Source organism: Rhipicephalus sanguineus, chromosome 1 (genome assembly GCF_013339695.2).
Source record: "Rhipicephalus sanguineus isolate Rsan-2018 chromosome 1, BIME_Rsan_1.4, whole genome shotgun sequence".
NCBI classification, from domain to species: Eukaryota; Metazoa; Arthropoda; class Arachnida; order Ixodida; family Ixodidae; genus Rhipicephalus; species Rhipicephalus sanguineus.
In genome coordinates, this window is record NC_051176.1 from 261,661,326 (window position 1) to 261,680,354 (window position 19,029).

The window sequence follows — 19,029 nt, forward strand, 5'->3', positions numbered from 1 at the left end:
ATGACTGAGACATGTAAAAATAAAATAAAACATTTCATTAAGCGATTGCGTGTTTTCAGCAGGCATTGTGACACGTAGGCTTCGGTCCTCAAAGATTGTTGGGCTCTTTCTGAACGCTGCTACGGTTCGTAAGAACAGGAGCAATTAATCGTTAGGTTTTTTTGCTATTCATTATTAAGCTTAGTTGAAAGAAACGGAACCATTCTTTTTATGTTCTTTACGAGATGTAGCTCCATATGAATTCTCCTTGCGCTTTCGGTTCTTGAGCGCTCGCTTCTCGGATGGTGCTACGTGCCGATTCCATATTCCGTCAGGGCCGCTGCAGCGGTCACGACCGGCGCCGCGTGTCCTCGTGCGGCAGAGCGGTGGCGAAGCCGACCGCTGTAGACGACGTCCGCGCCAGCATTGCTTCACGCGGGGCCAGGATGGCCAGGAGGCGGCGGCCGAAAAAGCAAATCTCTTTCCGAGAAGCGCCAGTTATCGGGGGCGAGGGTGGAAAGCGTGGGTCGCCAGCAGCCCCCACGTAAGAGAGGAGGAGGCCGCAGCGGCAGCGGTAAACATTGGGCCAGCGAAATTGCGTTCGTCTGGCGACCTTGCGTCTGCGCGCCCGTCTGTGACGTCGGCGCCGGGTCACGTGGGCTGTGACGTTGCCGGCGTTCAGAGGGCGTCACGCACCGCCCTGGCAGCAGCGGGCAGCGGCTTGGCGGCTGCGCTGCTGCTGCTGCATTTGCGTGTCGAGTGTTAGCCCTGCTGGATGGCCTGCCGAGCGCCGAGCTCGGCTTAGCCTGGCCGCTCTGCTCTAGGCCCACCCGGATAATGCCCACAAAGGCCGGCGCCGCCGGCCCCCCTGCGTTGCGGCCGACATGCTGGCGAGCTGTGAGTACCGCACTGCTTTTAACGGTTGGCCGCATTGGGGGCGTGCGTTTTGCACCGCGCCAGCCCAGCTGGGTAAAAGCGCCCAAAGGCTTGCGACTTGGCCACCCGCACGGGGTCGAGTCGCGATCCTTTTGGCCTTGCTAGCGCTTCTGCAGCTGCGATCTGCACGCTCCCGCGGTCTCCCTGAGAGCTCCGTCGGCTCGTTCGAGCCCGATCGAAGCGCTCTGGGACGCCTGCACAGCCGGCCGATTGAGTCGGCGCCTGAGCGTGCTGCATTGGGCAGCCCGGGGCTCGCAGGGTCGAGGCCTAGGCGCCTGAGCGCTCCGGGCAGCTCGCCGGCCCCCGTGCGCCGGCATCCGCTTCGCAAAAGCGGTCCCGCAGCCCAAATGGGGCCTCTCCCCGAGCGACGATGCACGTTCGGGTAGGCCTTTTGTGTCGCGGTTCGCTCTTTTCTGGGGCCCTGTGCAGGCGCTATACCCACTTGCGAGGAGAAAAAAAAGGAAACAGCGTCTTTGCCCTTTGCTTCTCGCGATCACATGCGTCTTCTTGAGGGTGAAATCCTCCACGGCTACGACTGACGCTACAAATTTTCTGGAGACCTCTATTAAGTTAGCGGTCATCCTAGTGCTCTTGCTCTTCGGCATATTTTTGGTTTTCGCGCAAGCGCAAACGAAGGACGCTTTCTATCATAACAATTGCTTTAAATCTTTATGACCCTTTAATTGTGTGCAGAGACGTGTATGAAAGAGATGTACGCATGCTCATGAAGGGCTTGACTGTTGTGCAAAAGGTCCCGTTCACGAGCGTCAGGTATAGCGCGCGTACGTACGCACCAAATGCATTTTGCAAGCTGCACAAATACAATTGGTTATACACAGACTTGTCTCAAGCGTGCAGAACTAACCTACGTCAGCGGTATGGATACGTCGGATCGTGAAATAAAAACAAACAAACCTGTATATCCAATTGAACCCCATGTATATCCATATATACGTGCGCACGGGACGAATGCCGTTTTCTGATGCACGCACGCTGTAACACACCGATGCTTGACACTTTCGACCTCAGTCGTGCAGGCATTCGCTATTAGTGTCGACTAAACTCATGTTAGTTACCCTGCCCCGGACGAGTTCAGCTGTGGTGCAGGATATCCTCGCGTTAAAAGCGACGTCCGGAATTTGCGCGTGGCTAATCATTATTAGCGTTTTCTCATTTCCGAGTATTAGAGCTAATTTGACGCGAAGTGCGTAAAATAAAAATTGAAAAAAAGTGAGGGAGAGAGTTAAAGTATAGACGGCGTTCGCTGTTGCCAGCTGAAATTGCCTTGTTGCCTGCGCCGGGTCGCTGATGCCAGCCGCGGCCTTATTCGGGTGGTAGTACAACACACTGTCACACACTGTGTTTCGTCCCAACGTGCGCCCGAACGCGGGTCGGGTAGCCTACTTTCTTATTTTTTCTTTGCTCGGCGTATGCTTGGCCCTTCTTTCTTGCTGCCGCATCTGTCCGTGGAAACATTTTCTGCGCCTCTCTGGGCCCCTCCCCTCCTTTTCCTGGACCCGTCCGGAGAAAACTGGATTCGGATTCCTCCTTCGCAGCGCCCGAGTGAAAGCGCTGCGCCGCCGCCGCCGCCGCTACGCCGACGAGTCGTCGCCGTCGTCTGCTGCTGCTGCTGTTGCTTCTTCGCGCGTAGCTTTTTCGAGCGCGCGGCTGCAGCAGGCTCGCTCAGCAGCATCTCGGCGTCGTCTCTCCTCCGCCGCCGCGAGACGTCGCATTTCCGTTTTTATTCTCTATTTTCTTTGCGTTTGCGTCACCCCCCCCCTTGGGTTCCTTTCGCTGCATGTGCCCAGATCGAGCGTGCGACTGCTCGGCCTTCACATTCCCTGTGTCCTCTCTCTCGCCCTGACGTTGTGTCATCGATTCCAGTTTTAGAGGAAGTTGCTAGCCGCCGGCAGGCGGTCAACAAAATGTCCCCGCCGTCTCGCTTCCGTAAACACTGCCGGTGACCACTGCGCGACGGCTTTCGCTCGTATTCAAAATTGACGCGTCTATTGTTGTTTTCTCCCTCAAAGAGGTGGCGTGTGTATGTGGTTATGCTGGATCAATAAAGGACACTGGAGCCGCCTTTGTGTACGCTCACTGGCGTCTCGTTAAGCGAATGAATCTACAGAGATTCGAGGAATGTCCACTCGACAGTGGCATGACAGTTCTTCGCCTGTCAGATGAACTTTTTATTTAGTCGTACCGTTAACCCTTTGTTGTGGGTCGTTGAAGCGAGGGTGCAGTGAGTCAAGTTCACATAAGCACACGTGATAAGTAAGGCTTCGGATGGGGCTGGTTGATCGACATCGTTCGGGTCGCGGCGCTGGAAGTTTTGCACGAAGCGCTATAACGGAAGACGCACCGAACACATGCAATCATCTGAACATTGCGCACCCGTCCTTTCTTTTTGCCCTTTGTGTGAAAATTCCGGAGCAGTAAACCGAACCGGAAGCACATTTCTCGTAATACTTCCCTACGCAGAGTTCAAAATCGCTCATGTCCTTTTCGTGCACATCATTCGGTAAAGTATTTGGTGCATTTATAGTCTCATGAAAGAGAAAACAAATTAGTACGGGTTCGCATTCCTTGCACAATGACAATCTGGTTTGTTCGTAAGCATAGTTATGTATGCCTGTCCGTTCCTTTACTTCGTTGACTTATTTACAAAAGGAAAACTATCCCGATCAGAACGTCTGCCTTAGAGTTCTAGTGTCTTTAAATCGTACATCCTTTGTTACCTAGTCATTGCGTCTATATTTCGAGCATACAAAGCAAGCCGAGAATAGCTGTAAACGCCGCGATTTCGTCTTCAATTACTTTTTTGTGTCAGGATTCAATATGCACCGTCATGTTATACCTAAAGTTGTTCTAACATGAATTCTATAAGCCATCACCTTCACTTCTGCAATCGCGTTCCGTAATTTCTGTCCGAGAAAGCACAGTTTCCTGCCGACAAAGCGACGTTCGCTACATAGGGACTGTAGCTTAGATTCTTCTATATTGTTACGCATAGGTACTTGAAAGTAGTTTCGCTAACCAAAATTTGGGCGCCATTGTTGTATGCCAACAAAAACGGAACGCATTTTGCAATGCGAGTGTGAAAGGATATGTTACAATTGCTTTTCTATCCCCCGTTTTCTACAGCATGAGCATATAGGGATTGACATGAAGACACCCTCTTCACATGCTGAGCTGAGAATAAACATTTGTCTGCAAAAAAGCTTAATTTTCGCAGGATATGTGTTGCCTGAATATATTTCTATGTCGCCCTAATAATTTAACCTTAATAGACTTCTAGATTTCTCTAAATGCTTGCTGACGATGCGACAAATACGCTTCCATCCAACCGACCACTGGCGCACTGGTTCCTACATCGCGAGATTTGCGAGGCAGTTTAAGGCGGGGGACTTAATCGAATTCCTTCGCGAAATCAGTACGCATAACGTCTATTTGTTGACTTGCACCTAGAGCTTCACAAACATAGTCAACTGTTCTACCAGATCTGTGTACGCGCTGGATAGGGACATAATAAGTCATTTGGTTTTAAAATCTGGTGAATGAGTTTTTGTATTATGCATTTCAGACAACATTATTTTACGTCGATAAATTCAAACCAGAAGCATGCAGCATACCGATGTGAGCTATATAGGACCCCTAAAATTCACGAAAACGTCTTACGCTATGAATTGTTCGTGAGCTAATATTTCAGGCAGCGCGGATGCTGGATATATCATTAGCGAACACCCGCCGTGTGTGTCCACTGGTTATTGCTTTCGACTGCTGGCCCGATAGTCGCGGGATCGAATCCCGGCCGCGGCGGCCGCATTTCGATGGAGGTGAAATGCTAGAGGCCCGTGTACTTAGATTTAGCTGCACGTTAACAACAACATATGGTCAAAATTTACGAAGCATTCCACTACGGCGTCCCTCATAATCATTCGTGGTTTTGGGACGTAACACCCCAACAGTTATTACTTTTATTAGCAAAGCTGGTCGGCCAATCACAAAAATCACTTACGAAAAAAAAAAAAAAGCTTTGTGAATTCACAAAACTTCTCTTTCGTAAGTGCGTTTTTCCATTGGTTAGCCATCTACGCTAATGACGTGTCCCGCATTGTGATTGGCTGAAATATTCCCTTACGAACATTTTTGGCGTAGGACGTTTTTGTGAATACGAGCCCTGGTCTGTAATCATTCGTTGCGGTCCTTAAATACCGGAAAATCCATTACGCACAAAGAGAGCGCGCCCCCTCTGTGGGCGCATTTCTGAAAACAGATATGTTTGGGCGATGTGCTGGAAAATAAGTTAGTTGGTTGAAAGTCCTATACTGCCTTCTACATGTTTTTTTTTTTTTTTCCTTGTTCAATTCGCGCCACAAATCTTTTGTTAAGATAATGTGACAGGCACTCCGCACGTGTTCGCAAAAATACGATCGGTGCACCGTCAGACCCGGAAGGCTTCTTTTGTCTCTAATAACAGTGCTTGCTTAAACATTTCTTCCCGGATAATGGGAATTTCATAAGCACGACGACACAGCAGCAAACTCGTGTTTTTCGATGTCATCTTAGTCATGATTGAACAATGAAACTGAGATACCGCGGTTGAATCTGTCCGCTGTAATTCCACATTCGTCCTCTTTGATTTATGTTCCGCCTAGCGTCCGGTTAAGTCTGTCGTCCTTGTCTCTAAAGAAAAGCCGATATCTTCTTGGTGATCACATGAGAAACCTCTTAACCGTTTTATCTTAAATTGTTCCTTCTTAGTGTATTTCAGCGCTTGAAATTTTAGTTGCCACGGCTTTCACTTTGCTTAGTCTTTTATGTTGGGTTTACTGCGGATAATATTTCCAATTATCCATGGTTCGTTCTTTTTCTTCTCCCCTTTTCGAAGCACGTGCAGGCGAAATATTATCTGCACACTGCTCAACGATTTAAAAAAAGAAAAAAAAAAGCATTTTCACAGCTATTCAACAAATTCCGAATCTGGCGTGCTCTCAGAATCAAGAGGCACTTTAAATAATATTTGGGGTTTTACGTGCCAAAACCACGATATGATTATGAGGCACGCCGTAGCTGAGGGCTCCGGAAATTTCGACCAACTGGTGTTCTTCAACGAGCACTGACATCGCACAGTACACGGGCCTCTAGCATCTCGCCTCCATCGAAATGCGACCGCCGCGGCCGGGATCGAACCCGCGGCACTTTAAATAACCAACAATAGGTGTTTCATCTGCACCGCAATTAACTTTAACACGAGCACAGACATGAGGTCTCGTTAGATCTCTTTGGTACATTGGGTGCAACACAATACATTCGTAGAAATCATCTTCGACTATGATATTAGTCGAAGATGACCACATAATATATGATAATATATGGTATTAGTCGCTATGTTTAATATGAAAACGAAGTCTCTCTCTAGCGCAGTATTTTACACTTTTTAAGTTCATGAGGAAACATGAATTCTGGCAGCATGTCCGGCATTTAGCAGTATCTGCATGACCCGTTAAAAATTCCTCCCATTTGAAATGAGGAAACTTGAAGTCGACAGTATTATTAGTCTTGTAATTATAATTTACATTAGCGCGCATAAGCATGTTAAAATCATGCGAGCTCTCGGGCGAAGCGGAAGGCTCTATATATTACGCGGCTTCAATAAGATTCAGTATTAACATAATTGATCTTTCACCAGACCGGATAAGCGGCAACGACGCCCGCCACCTCGCCGGGCCCTGTCCCGTCTGGAGATTTATAGCCCGCGGGAACAATGCAGCTAACGCCGTGAGGGCGAAGCGAATGTAATAAATATTCTAAATCTGTTACTTTGTTTGCTACGCCGCTCGAATTCAGTGCAAGCAATCGGAGCTCTCGCTGCGGCCCCTCGCTTCCCAACCATTCCGGCTGACGCTCCAGATACCCGATGCGCTGCCAAGGCCAGAATCATCAGAGCCATCACTGCGCTGTCCGTTATCTCGACGGCTTTTACGTGGCCAGCGAATCTTGATCCCATTCAGATATAACGCTGTTTACCTTAAGCTTATCATAGATCCACTGCACTGTTGTTCCGGTGGCTTTCTCCTTTTCATTACTTTGACACTCCTTTATCTTGCATGAACTTGCTTTGTTTGTATAGAACCAGAGATTTCCTGGCATTCTCATAAGCGCGCTTTGTTTTTGTGGTAGATTGGCCGTTGTAGGTTACGTGCCTTCAAACGTGCGTTGCTTATTTTTGCACTGCACGCTATCTAGTTTTTCCTTAGAGTGCCTTGAGGTGTTTATTTCTCTTCTTCTATTTACTCATAGCTGTTTTAAGGAGACGTTGGCACCATAAAGCGGCGCTGGCTCCCCCTTGTCGCTGGGCTAACATATCAGAAAAAAAGAAAGAAACGCAGAAAGCACTGTGTAACACTGAAGGATGATATGCAGTTGCTCTTTACAGCAAGAAATTGTAAATTGCTTGGTGTAAACAGACCGAATTTCGCTGAGCTTTTTCTTCAAACGCTGTTTGCATTGGCCGGCCGCTATTGATAATGATGTTTAGCGTCGGGGTTGGCTGTTTCTTTGCAGCAGAGCTGTTATGCTCGAGGCTTGCCGTGTGTCGTAGGTAGAAAATTATCACCACCATGAACCGGCACGCGCTCTCTTCGTCCTCTTCTTCCTCTTCCGCTTCCAGAACACGTGAGCGGGTTTGTCCGGCGTGGGATGCGATAACTCTGATGGGCGAGACAAGGAGTAGAAAGAGAAAGAGAGACAAAGAAAGAGATAAATTCTTGGCGAAAAAATTTCTTGTCGAGGCGAGATTCGAACCCGCGTCCTAACCGCTCGGCAATTTTGAATTTTTTTTTTGCTTTACTGCCTGTTCTCAGATATGTACATTAAAGAACAAGGACATGAAAGTAACGACAACAAATTGTGTCAGTTTTACTGGACAGACGCACGTTTAAAATTCCTTGAGTGCTGTCGAGGGTTGTACCCTCGACAACCACTCAGGTACGAACTCCTGTGCTTTCTGCAATTCCAACACGCTAGCAGAGCATAGCATAGCCTTGTATAGTATAGTATAATATCAAGGGGGTGGGAAAGGGAAGTGGGTGAGGAGGAGGGAAAGGAGGAGGGGAGAACGAGTGCAGAAAGAGAGAGAGAGAAAGGAAGAAACAGACAGAAAGATTGAGAAGAAAGAGAGAAAAGGTGGAAGGCGAAAAAACGACTACAGAGAGAGAGGGAGAAAAGACATAGAAAGAAAGAGAAAAATAGTGAGAAAGGCAGGCAAGAAAGAGAGAAAAGATAGAAAGAGGCGCAAAAAAAGATAGAAAAAAAAAGAGCGCAAGCATAGCCACGTATAGTATAGTATAGCAAGGGGTGGGAAAGAGAGAGGTGAGAGGGTAAAAGCCCATTCAAGCCTTGCGCGCTAATTTTATACCATAAAATCGATTTCATCGACGAAACTTTCGAAAATCCAGAAATTCAAGATTTGCAAACGCTTTAGGCTTACCCTTACGGTCAAAGTTTGTTTTACCCTTTTTTTCTTTTTTTCGTGCGAACAAATTTAGCGTAAGACGTTTTCGCTAATGCGGACCCACCAGGATTGGCTAAAAATTTTGTCTTGCGACTTTTGCGGATAGGGGCCCAGGTCTTTCGTGCATTGGTTGTGATGCAGTGTATTCGATGCGCGTGGTTGTGATTGACGAGTGCAGGGCAGTACGCATGAGGTGTGCGCCTCTCGCTGTTATTTGTGCTCACAGTTTGATTGAAAATTTGGCAAGCAACTAGGAGCGACGCGCCTTGCGGTGTATGTATACGTGTTCGTGTGTCGGTACATTTTCTGTTCTTTCATACGTGTTAAACGTTTAGCGAAATTAGGTGTAGTTGAAATTAATCCGCAGTCTGAGACATAGTTCATGGGCCACGTGTTGCTCTAGTACGTTAGTTATTCAACAAGTCAAGTAATCGCGTCAATTGGCTTTGACTTTCGCGATAGGGCGCATAGCAGGGGACGTACTTGATGGTGGCATAACAGTGACAGCTGATGGTGACCTTAACAGCAGTTGTTTGCTCCTGTGACACCACACCGCAAATGCCGTTAACCCGAGAGCTAATTGGCCAACGCTTTTCGTCATTATTTACGTTTCAGTGTCCCGTTACTCGCTACGCAGTGTGATGGTTACGTGAAGCTCCTCTGTCAAAAGGATGCTTATGAACGCACGCCCGTCGATTTCTAGAATTTTTCATTAGCGACTAAACCACAAGCCCTCCGTGGTAGGCTGTGGCATTGCGCTGCTGAACACGAGGTTGCAGGTTGGGTTCCAGCCGTGACGTCCACATTTTGATGCGAGCGAAATGCAAAAACGCTTGCCTAGCGCGCATTGAGCGCACGTTTAAGAACCCCGCAGGTCGTAAAAGTGAATCCAGTGTTCTCCACGACGGCGTGTCATAATATCGTAGTTTTGGCACGTAATCCCCCCCCCCCCCCCCCCCCCCCGCCCGCCCAGAATGTGTGATGACCTGAAAGCTGGGCGTCCCGTCAGCCAGTGGGGAATGAGAGCCTGCCACATAAAAGGAAAGTCGCTTATTGGCATTCACTTTTTAGCAAACTTTGTGTCGCTATGTTCCTGACTGTCGCCGGACAATGGACGAGTCCATTTTCGGTTTGCCGCCGCCGATTGGTTGAGGCGACTCGTAGGCTTCGCTGCGCTGCACGGAATATGCCTGCAGCCCGAGATGGCGGCCGGCCGGATGATGCCGTGGTGACTCGTATACTTGCAAATATGAAGCTGCAAAGCGTTCGTCGCCCGATAGGCGTCTCAGTAGGGCTGGTGTTCCCGTGCACAGTGACAACACGGAAGGGTGCGTACGCTTTCCTGCTCCACTCGGCTTATGCTGCGCTCGCTTTGCTAGCTGCGCACTTTCGTGGGGAGACTTGTTCCCCTTGCAGGGCCGAGTCGCCATCTCGAGCGTGTGTGCTATGTTATCAATTTCCGCACTTAACGCAAGAGGCCCTCTGTGTGACGACAGTAGCGGGCACCTCTTTACGTGTTGCATCTTAAAGGGACTGCCTGCCGTTATTCAAGGACCTCCTGTTTTGTAGAGCAATGAGAAGCCTGGCTTTCCGAGTGTGTAAACGTGTAGTCGTTTACTTGAAACAGCACAGCGACGACGGGGACGAAGAGAAAGGAACCACAAACCACTCTTCTCTTCGTCCTCGTCGTCTTTGCGCTGTTTCAAGAATGTTCAAGTACTGTCACCAACTAGCCCAGCTTTCAATCCTTCTACAGTGTAGTCGTTTCTTTCGAAAGCGCGTAAAAACTTTGAAAACGAGACTTTTCTTCATGCTTAGGCTCTTTTCCGCAGGAATACATGTCACATTGCTTGAAACGATTAAATTATGACCGTAATAGCCGTTCTCAGTGAGAAATGTTTTGCATAAATGATTAGTTTCTTCGTTTAATATATCGCGTGTTTTCCTATACAGGCGCGATCTGTGCAGTATGTTTCTTTCGGTTGGCGCTGCTGTCGTCATCGGTTACCGTGCAGGGCTTGAAGTCTCCCTTCATAGCGTGACGGCCTCTCTCTCTGCGCACACGCACACGCACACACACACACACACACACACACACACACACACACACACACACACACACACACACACACACACACACACACACACACACACACACACACACACACACACACACACACACACACACACACACACACACACACACACACACACACACACACACACACACACACACACCGTGTTGTTCTGTGTGAAAGTGTTTCGTCAAAACTCGCACAGGCCACAGAAGTTGTGTTTGGGATGGTCACAGTGTGGTGAAGCCAATTGAACAATTGAACAAGTGCTTATGAATGTTACAGAAATCGATATTTTGTTACGGGAAAGAATGACAGTGGGACGCGGGTTTGAGCGAGATGATCGAGGAGGAGGATGAAGTGCTTGGAGCGGGATGCTACAGGCAGTGACCGTCAGACAAGGAAGTGTTTTTATCCATCTGTTTCCCTCGTGTGTAAAGCGCCCGTTACAGCAGTATCCCGAGTGTATTTCTGATATTTATTCACTGTGCCAATCCAATCAAGCGCTAAAAAGAAATAAGCATATTGGTTACGATTTTTCAGAAATAACTCGGGATGTAAAGAGTTAAAGATGTGAGAGCTGAAAGCAACTAGCTGCAACGCAGAACATTCATTAGTTGACTCACTGCATGGAGAACTTAGGCACGATGACGCTATATTTTGTTTTCACACTTACCTGCCTAAAAAAAGAGGAAAAATGCATGCGTACTTGGCATTACGACTCGTAATTCACAACTAAACGAATGAATATTGAGTGGTAACTTAGACACCAAGGTGAACCTTCATTGATTCACGAGCAGGTAGCTTCACGCTCAGGTGCCTCGTGAAACAGTATACGCTGCGCCAAGAAGCTTAGTGCTTAGTCGAACAGGGCGGTGATCCGCCGTGTGCAGTGTTTCGGGGAAATGCATGCGAGCAGTATGACAGAGGCAGTACCTGTTTTCCTGTTTTTCTCGCACATCAACCGAATAATTGGAGAGAGAGAATTTCCCTGCACAAAGCACTACTGGCAAAAAAATCAACTCCAGCGCTTGTTAAATGGGCGCCGCAAAGATACAGTTGACCTGCGGAAGGTGGGCCGAGCCGCTCCCTAAATAATAAAGAGGAAAAAGGGAGAGTTCCTCCCCCCCTGACTTGAAGCCCTGCGGTTACACCTTAAAAGCGCAAAGCACTTTCGACTTACTGAACACGAGTGAAATCCTCGCACCATCCCCACAACGCAACTCGCACTGGTGCGAATCACCATACCAAACGGGGCACATTTCATCAACCACTGATACACCCAGGCCCGTAGCCAGGAATTTTTTTCGGGGTGGCCCACTTGCTGAAAATTGACTTTTTGAGAAAAACACCTATTTTTATTATTTATTTTTGGTAAAAACACATACTTCACCAAAATTACGGGGGGGGGGGGGGGCTAGCCCCCCCCCCCCCTGGCTACGGCCCTGGATACACCGCTCCATTCTTCTGCGCGAAGGCAATGACACCTTTCAGCGCGAGCTAAATGGGAAATGCACAGAAAGGCCCGGGAGGTAAGCCATGGGTACTTCCTGCACCGGGAGAGTTTAGGTGCGAGGTTAAAAAGAGAATGATAGCGGAAGGGGGAGAGAGAGAAAGGGAAATGGACACAAACAAAACAACCGCTTACATTGAGTAATTGTAGCTGAAGGAACTGTTACTCTAGCAGAAGCACATGCTATCGATCAATCTAAACAAAATAGTCATGTGATGGTGCAATTTCGTTTGCACTACTTCACTGTCGAGGAACGCCACAGGTCATCCTGGCATCATCTTCAACAGCGGAGCTGTTTGAGCCGAGCATGTGTCCGTGACGGGTGAGCAGGAATAATCATCATCACGAACCGGAACGCGCTCACTGCATCCTCTTTCTCCTCTTCTGCTTCGCTCCCAGAACACGTGCGCCGATTTGTCTGATGGGTGAGACAACGAGTACAGAAAGAAAGAAAGAAAGAAAGAAAGAAAGAAAGAAAGAAAGAAAGAAAGAAAGAAAGAAAGAAAGGAAGAAAGGAAGGAAGAAAGAGAAGAAGAAAGAGAAAGAATAGAAAAAAAGAAAGAAAGAAAGAAAGAAAGAAAGAAAGAAAGAAAGAAAGAAAGAAAGAAAGAAAGAAAGAAAGAAAGAAAGAAAAGAAAGGAAGGAAGGAAGGAAATTCTTGGCGAAAAAAATTTCTTAACGAGGCGGTATTCGAACCCGCGTAGCCACGATTCAATTCAGTTCAATTCAATTTTTATTTCATCTCAAGGATAAGGGCAGGCTCGGGAGAGAAGCGACGCTTGCCACTTGAGGAGAACCCGAGCCTCCTTGATACATGGAAAGCAACTAGGACATATGGGTAATGGATCAATGAACTCAGACCGTGAAAGGTTTTGCGCTGTACACGTGAAAATATGCACGTACAATAATGCCATGCACAGAAACTCTAATGCACGTAAGCAGTTTGTTACTGCGCAAATTTCGAAGTACAGTGCAAAATATAACGGAACACGAAACACCATATACATGAACAACAATGCTATAGGCACACAAATTGTAACAAACGTGAACGGCGTTCCCGCTAGCCAAATTGCAAAGTGCAGGTTTAGATATGCATAAACACAAAGCGCAATATATGTAAACAGTTCCACAAATGCCTGATCCGAAGGCGAGCGCCGTAATCACTCGGCTATTCAGGCACGCTATAATAGCGGAGCATATAGCATAGCCTTGTATAGTAAAGTATAGCAGGAGGGTGGGAAAGGGACGTGAGGGTGAGGAGGAGGGTTGAGAGTAAAGCATAGCATAGAAAGAAAGAGAAAGAAAGGGGAGGAAAAGAACTACAGAGATGAAGAAAGAAAGAGAAATGTCTAGAAAACGAAGAAGAAGGCTGTCCAGCTCCGCACTTCCTTCAGGCTTGGCACCACTTGTGCAAAGCTGCCTTAACTTTTTCTGCCGTATGAGGCTAATTTAATACACACTCGTATGTTCCGCCTGCAGCTTGTATACGTATGCATGCGCCGTGCTGGATGCACTATCGGTGTGAGGCGTAGCCGTTATTTGAACGAGCTCCAATTGCAATGTCATCTCTCACGAATTTGATTTGCCTATCGGAGCAGCACGCTTTAAACACCACATATGATTTACTGACTTATTATTTTTTTAAAGCACCCTTTCATTCATACGGCTATACATTTTCTTTTTCTTTTTTCATTCGTTAAGGGCTGCTGATGTCGTCTGTAACGCGCGAAAGCGGTGTCATTTCGGCGCGCTTCCGCCGCGTATGCTGTCGAAGCATGCATTCGGAGTTGTCAGAGGCGTGCACGTCGCGTTAAGGACTTCTTTGATAATTAATAACGCGAACGCTTTCTTTGTTTGGGACCATTGTCGTCGCTCCGCAGGGGTGCTCTTAACGTAACGCATTCATAGTTCATCGTTGATTAAAGTACAGATGTAATGTTCGTGCCTCTCTGGTTTACGATCCCGTAAACGCTATTGTTGGCGGCAGTGTCAAACACTGTTGCATCGTCTAATTATTCATTGCAGCTTTCATTATAGTAAAACTAATGAACATTCAAGGTCTGCACCCGCCGCTGTCGTCTTTATTAAATTGTTCATGCAACGATTTATTGAGCAGCAAAGGCATACGTATAGCCTCGCATAATTCGTGTAAGTATAGTTTAGTAACCGTCCGAAAAAGTAACGGCCGTTTCTCTTCACTTAATGATTAGCGAGGATCATTTCTTCATATTACTGTTTGTCTGTGCCCGCGTTGTAAAAAAAAAGAAAAAGAAAAGCATGCAGTCCCATTTCCGTGGGTGTAGGTGTAGCTCTTACCTTCGTTGTCGAATGTCGATACGAACCGGCCGTATTGCATCCCTCGGAGTAAACGTCACGTGCATAGGCATGCGCAGGGTTCCCCATCAGGGGGCCGAAGGTTCATCGCTGCGCCCCCCCCCCCCCCAATCTTACTAAGTCAATGTACGAGGCAGATTATGTGCCCCCCCCCCTCTTAAGTGACAAGGGGGAGTCAATGTATGGGGCAGATTTTGTGCCCCCCTCTAAGGTGACGTGGGGGGGGGGGTGCCCTACCCTGCCCCCCCTGTGCGCATGCCTACGGTCACGTTACTCCGTAACGCCTCCAAGCATCTGCATCTACCCTTTGACAATATCTCATTGTCGTACCGTGACGAACTTTAAAAAATCTGTGTGTGTGTGCGTGCGTGTGTGTGTGTGTGTATGTGTGTGTGTGTGTGTGTGGCGCCAGCATCTTCAACTTCACGTTGTCACGTTTGAAGAAATTTAGGGCGCCCTTCATCGACATTATTAGCTTCACATTAAGGCCGTAAATAGTTGCCGCAATCGCTTCTTTCACTACATTACGGCTTGTGTACGGCTGCATTTCCTTACATCGTGGCTCGGTGCGGCGCGGTCTTTAGAAGCCTTGCTGTTGATATGTCGAGCGTCGGCATTGGCTGAAATTTTTTTCCTTACGAGTCGGCGAATGCCTTCCTCCGCTAAACACCGATACATCTCGAAAACTTAGGTCTGAACCCGCTTATGGAATCTCGTCCGTAAGCGTATACCCAAGTCGTCTCAGTCCTGCCAAACATTGTCGACTACACACGCGGTGCAGCTGGTTTATCGATGTGAAAGCGAGATTGAGCCTCACGGAGTCTTTATACATGTTGAATGGCAGTAAATTCTGTTCCGACATCTGCGTGCAGCTGCGCAATTTACTATGTTAAACCTGACATTGATGTCAAGTAAACCAAACGTCTGCTCTTTCACTTGGTAAGGCCGTCAATCCGAGTTGTGTCGATGGGGCGAAATGCGAAAAACGCCCGTGTGCTTACATTTACTTGCACGTTCAAGAACCCCAGGTGGTCGAAATTGACCCGGAGCCCTCCACTACGGCGTGCCTCATAATCATATCGAGGTTTTGGCACGTGAAACCCCAGCACTCGAGTTGTGCGGCCAGAGAGAGAGAGAGCCATCAGAAAATGACAGCATTGGCCCTTCCTGAGAAATTGAATGGACACTAAAGAGCAAAACGATTTTTCTCATATTAGTAAAGTACTCTTTCACGATACCAAAAACACCACGCTTGCTGCGAGAGGACGCTTAGTAAGCGAGAAAACGCGCAAAAGCAAAATGTGGGTGGCGGCGCCACCTTGAAGTTTCCGCACCATTCGCCGTGACGTCACATGTTTTGACGGCGCCTATTAGGGACTAGTAGTTCCTAATCGGTAAAAATCAAGTACATTGTCCTCTGAGGGGTCCATAGACTTAACATACCAAGTTTGGGGTAATTTTGTTGAGCCAATGGCGCCAAAATACGATAAATACACTTTGATACCCGTGACGTCACGCGGGGAGATTTCGGCGCAAAATTTAAAAATGAAACTTTAAACTTCATTTTTCTCCTCTATTAATAAACATGTGATGGCGAAATTAACGACATTAGTGTGCTCAGAGCACAATTTATCGATCTAGGCCGATTCATTGTTTCTCTTTAGAGTCCCTTTAAAGGGACACTAAAGGCAAATATTAAGTCGACGTTGATTGTTGAAATAGCGGTCCAGAAACCTCGTAGTGCTACTTTTATGCCAAGTAAGTGCTTATTTTTAAATAAAATCACGTTTTATTGGTCCGCATCGCGTTAGCGCACTTCAAATCACCCGCCTGTAAGCGGTCTTTCTCACGTCACTGTTGTCGTGCCCAACGTTGCCCGGCTTTACTGCGCGGCGGCGTGCACTGGCGGCGTGCACCATTCGGGCATCCGGCAACATCACATGCATGCGGCATTTTGTCGAACTTTCTGTCAGAGCGACTTTCACGAGCGTGCAAAACACACGCGGCAGTACGCGATACCGAAACTACCACTGAGACGCGACCGCGTGAGCGAAGCAGGGCGCCGGGCGAAGCGCAGTTCGGCGAAAACGGAACTTTTGAACCACGCGCGGCGTTCCCCATGGCAACGCCAAAGAGGTTCTTTTTTCCATGAATCAAACAGAAACGAACAAACAGCATTTTATTACGTCTCTTGATGCACGGAAGGTTTTTTTTTTTTTTTGCAGCTAGTTTGATTACTAGTGATTAATTGTAGTCGGACTCTCTCACGTCATCGGGATCACTTCCAAAATGTCCCACTCGTGGCGCTTATCGTGTGATACATTTAGCTTAATTTCACGGTACGTAGGGCACCGCTGTTGATAATATTGCCGTTTTAGACGACTTCATATATTGAGCTTTCACAATGACATAAATTGTTAGTTGCCTTTAGTGTCCCTTTAAGACTAAAGGGTAACAAGTAGCTTCTATGGAGTCTTTGTTTCGAGAGAACGAGACTGAAAGGCGAGTTAAGCATGTTGACAACACATAAACAAGCGTGCCATACGTTTTCACTATGAATACCTATCGCCGATTTCTTTCCTCTCCATTTGCAGGCAGTGTTCGTGCAGTTGCGGTGTGAACTAACTTTGGGATGGTATACTTCCTCTGATGCTGACAGGAATACAGAAAAGCTGTCGAGGCAGAAGCATATATAATATATATATGCTCACAGTGGTTCCATTACTAGCAGTTTACATGATTGACCATCACAATGCATCTCATTGGACTGTGTTAATGTATATGACGTCATGGAATGCCAGAACGACTTCTACATGGCCTCGCCACGTGTCCTTGTTTTTGCACATTACTCTCATGGCACCAGAACATCATAAAATCGTAATATACCAGCAACATCGTTACGTCGCAAGTAAAACGGATGGCTTACAAGTCGCTAATACGTCACCCATACACAAAATCTCATCACTGGTAATGTTGTAAGAAAGGCAGCCAGCCACAACGGAAAAGAACTAGCGTACAACGAAAAACCGAGTGAAAGCAAGAAAAAAAAAATAGTTGAATATTATAATTCTTTTTATATCTGTTATTCACATTATTCCACGCTTTTTTTAGAACGCTAATAAATGCTCCAGAGCAGTTGCGTTTCTTCTATCTTTTCTCTTCTTTCTTTCTTCTTTCTTAAGGGAGGCAAGCCAGTTCATTACCGTTTCTTAGAACTCGGAACACTTCGCGATTGGTATGGAAGACGACGTATCTGGTGTTCTACTTCTTTTTCTGCGTGAATGACTACACTAGCAAAATGTCAACGATTTGATGGAACATAATTTGTACTGCTTCGTAGATAGCGCCCATCTTTTGTCAAGGACTGCGGGAACGAATTGAAAGAACGAAAGAACAACCACGATAACGCTCAGTCAGTTCTTATCACACGCTTGCCGCCAGTCTCTGCTCGAGCACCATGGCTTTATCGTAGCTGCATCGCCATTTTAATTGACAGCCCAGTCTGAACTGCATGAACAGCTAGCGACTGGTGAGGCGAACTGCGCACGCTTCAAAATGGTGTACGAGAGTAACAGATATCTTGCCCGTGCAGTAAAGTATATTGCCTCTTCTACTTGTAACATGAAGCGATGGACCGTGTTTCCGTTGTGTACATATAAGGAAACGCAAATACGGACTCGCTACAACAACAACAAAAATAGAAACACTAGGGCCGTACTCGCAAGAACGTCTCACGACTCGTTCGTAGGAGAAGCTTTCAGCCAATCCTAATTCTAGGCATATCATTAACGAAGGCATCGAGCCAGTGGCCAAAAACGCTTGCCAACGAAAAGCATTGTGAATTCGGCTTGACCTTACCCTCGCTTTTGCGCCTGCCTTCGTAAATTGTTTAAAAGTTTTAAGAACCGACATATGCGACCAATAGAACTTTGTGCGGCTTCAGTGTTTCTGGGATGTCAACTTACTGAGACGTACACTGCAGTTTGGTCATGCTGTATGATAAATCACGCTGAACTGTAATACGAGAAAGACCCCCAATATTTCCCTGAACCATACTAAAATCCCTTAGTCAACAGGTAGACACACAGGTATACTACTATTCCAAGGAACGCGTGATAGTTGACACGTACGTTGCATAGGCATTCCGTTTATACTAGAAAGCATAAGATTGAATCGCTTCACACTGAAGGAAAACTGACTTTTTGGGAAATAAGTTCGCACTCTAGGCTTGTGAAAATGAGTCAACCTCACCGCGAGAGTAACTCCTGCTGCATAAAGTAGCGTGTGATCCAGACATCCATATGCGAATTTCGTCTGCGCATATAGCAAGGCGTAGTGACAGAGGAAGTGTCCCAGGCAGCTGCGGCACGATACTAAAGGAGGTCGCTTCCTTGCGGGCAGAGAATAACGCGATTTATTGCTATCCACAGTCGTAACAGCAATTTTACGGTCACGCGCACACGAATTACGCAGATCCAGCGCACTTGTTTGGCATCCACTCTATGCGAAGGTTCGTTCTGACGTTGGTCAACGCTAGTCGTCGGGATAGGGCAGCTGTGGCGCTAGGCGTCGACGTTAATGCGTCCGCGTCAAAGTTCACCATGCCGGCCCAACAGCACATTGTACAAATTGTATTCCTTAACGTCCAGCATATTGTGCACCACCTGTCTTGTAGT

The 19,029-nt window shown here is 47.2% G+C and overlaps 1 protein-coding gene across 1 annotated transcript in view; it reads left to right on the forward strand.

Moving 5' to 3' along the window:
* The first annotated feature begins 666 nt into the window (after positions 1-666).
* Positions 667-19,029, forward strand: part of LOC119378848 (low-density lipoprotein receptor class A domain-containing protein 4) — a 72,897-nt gene continuing 54,534 nt past the window's right edge. Inside the window, exon 1 of the mRNA XM_037647884.2 lies at positions 667-876. Coding sequence (XP_037503812.1) covers positions 864-876 — 13 coding nt within the window. The 5' untranslated portion in view covers positions 667-863. The remainder of the gene's footprint in view (positions 877-19,029) is intronic.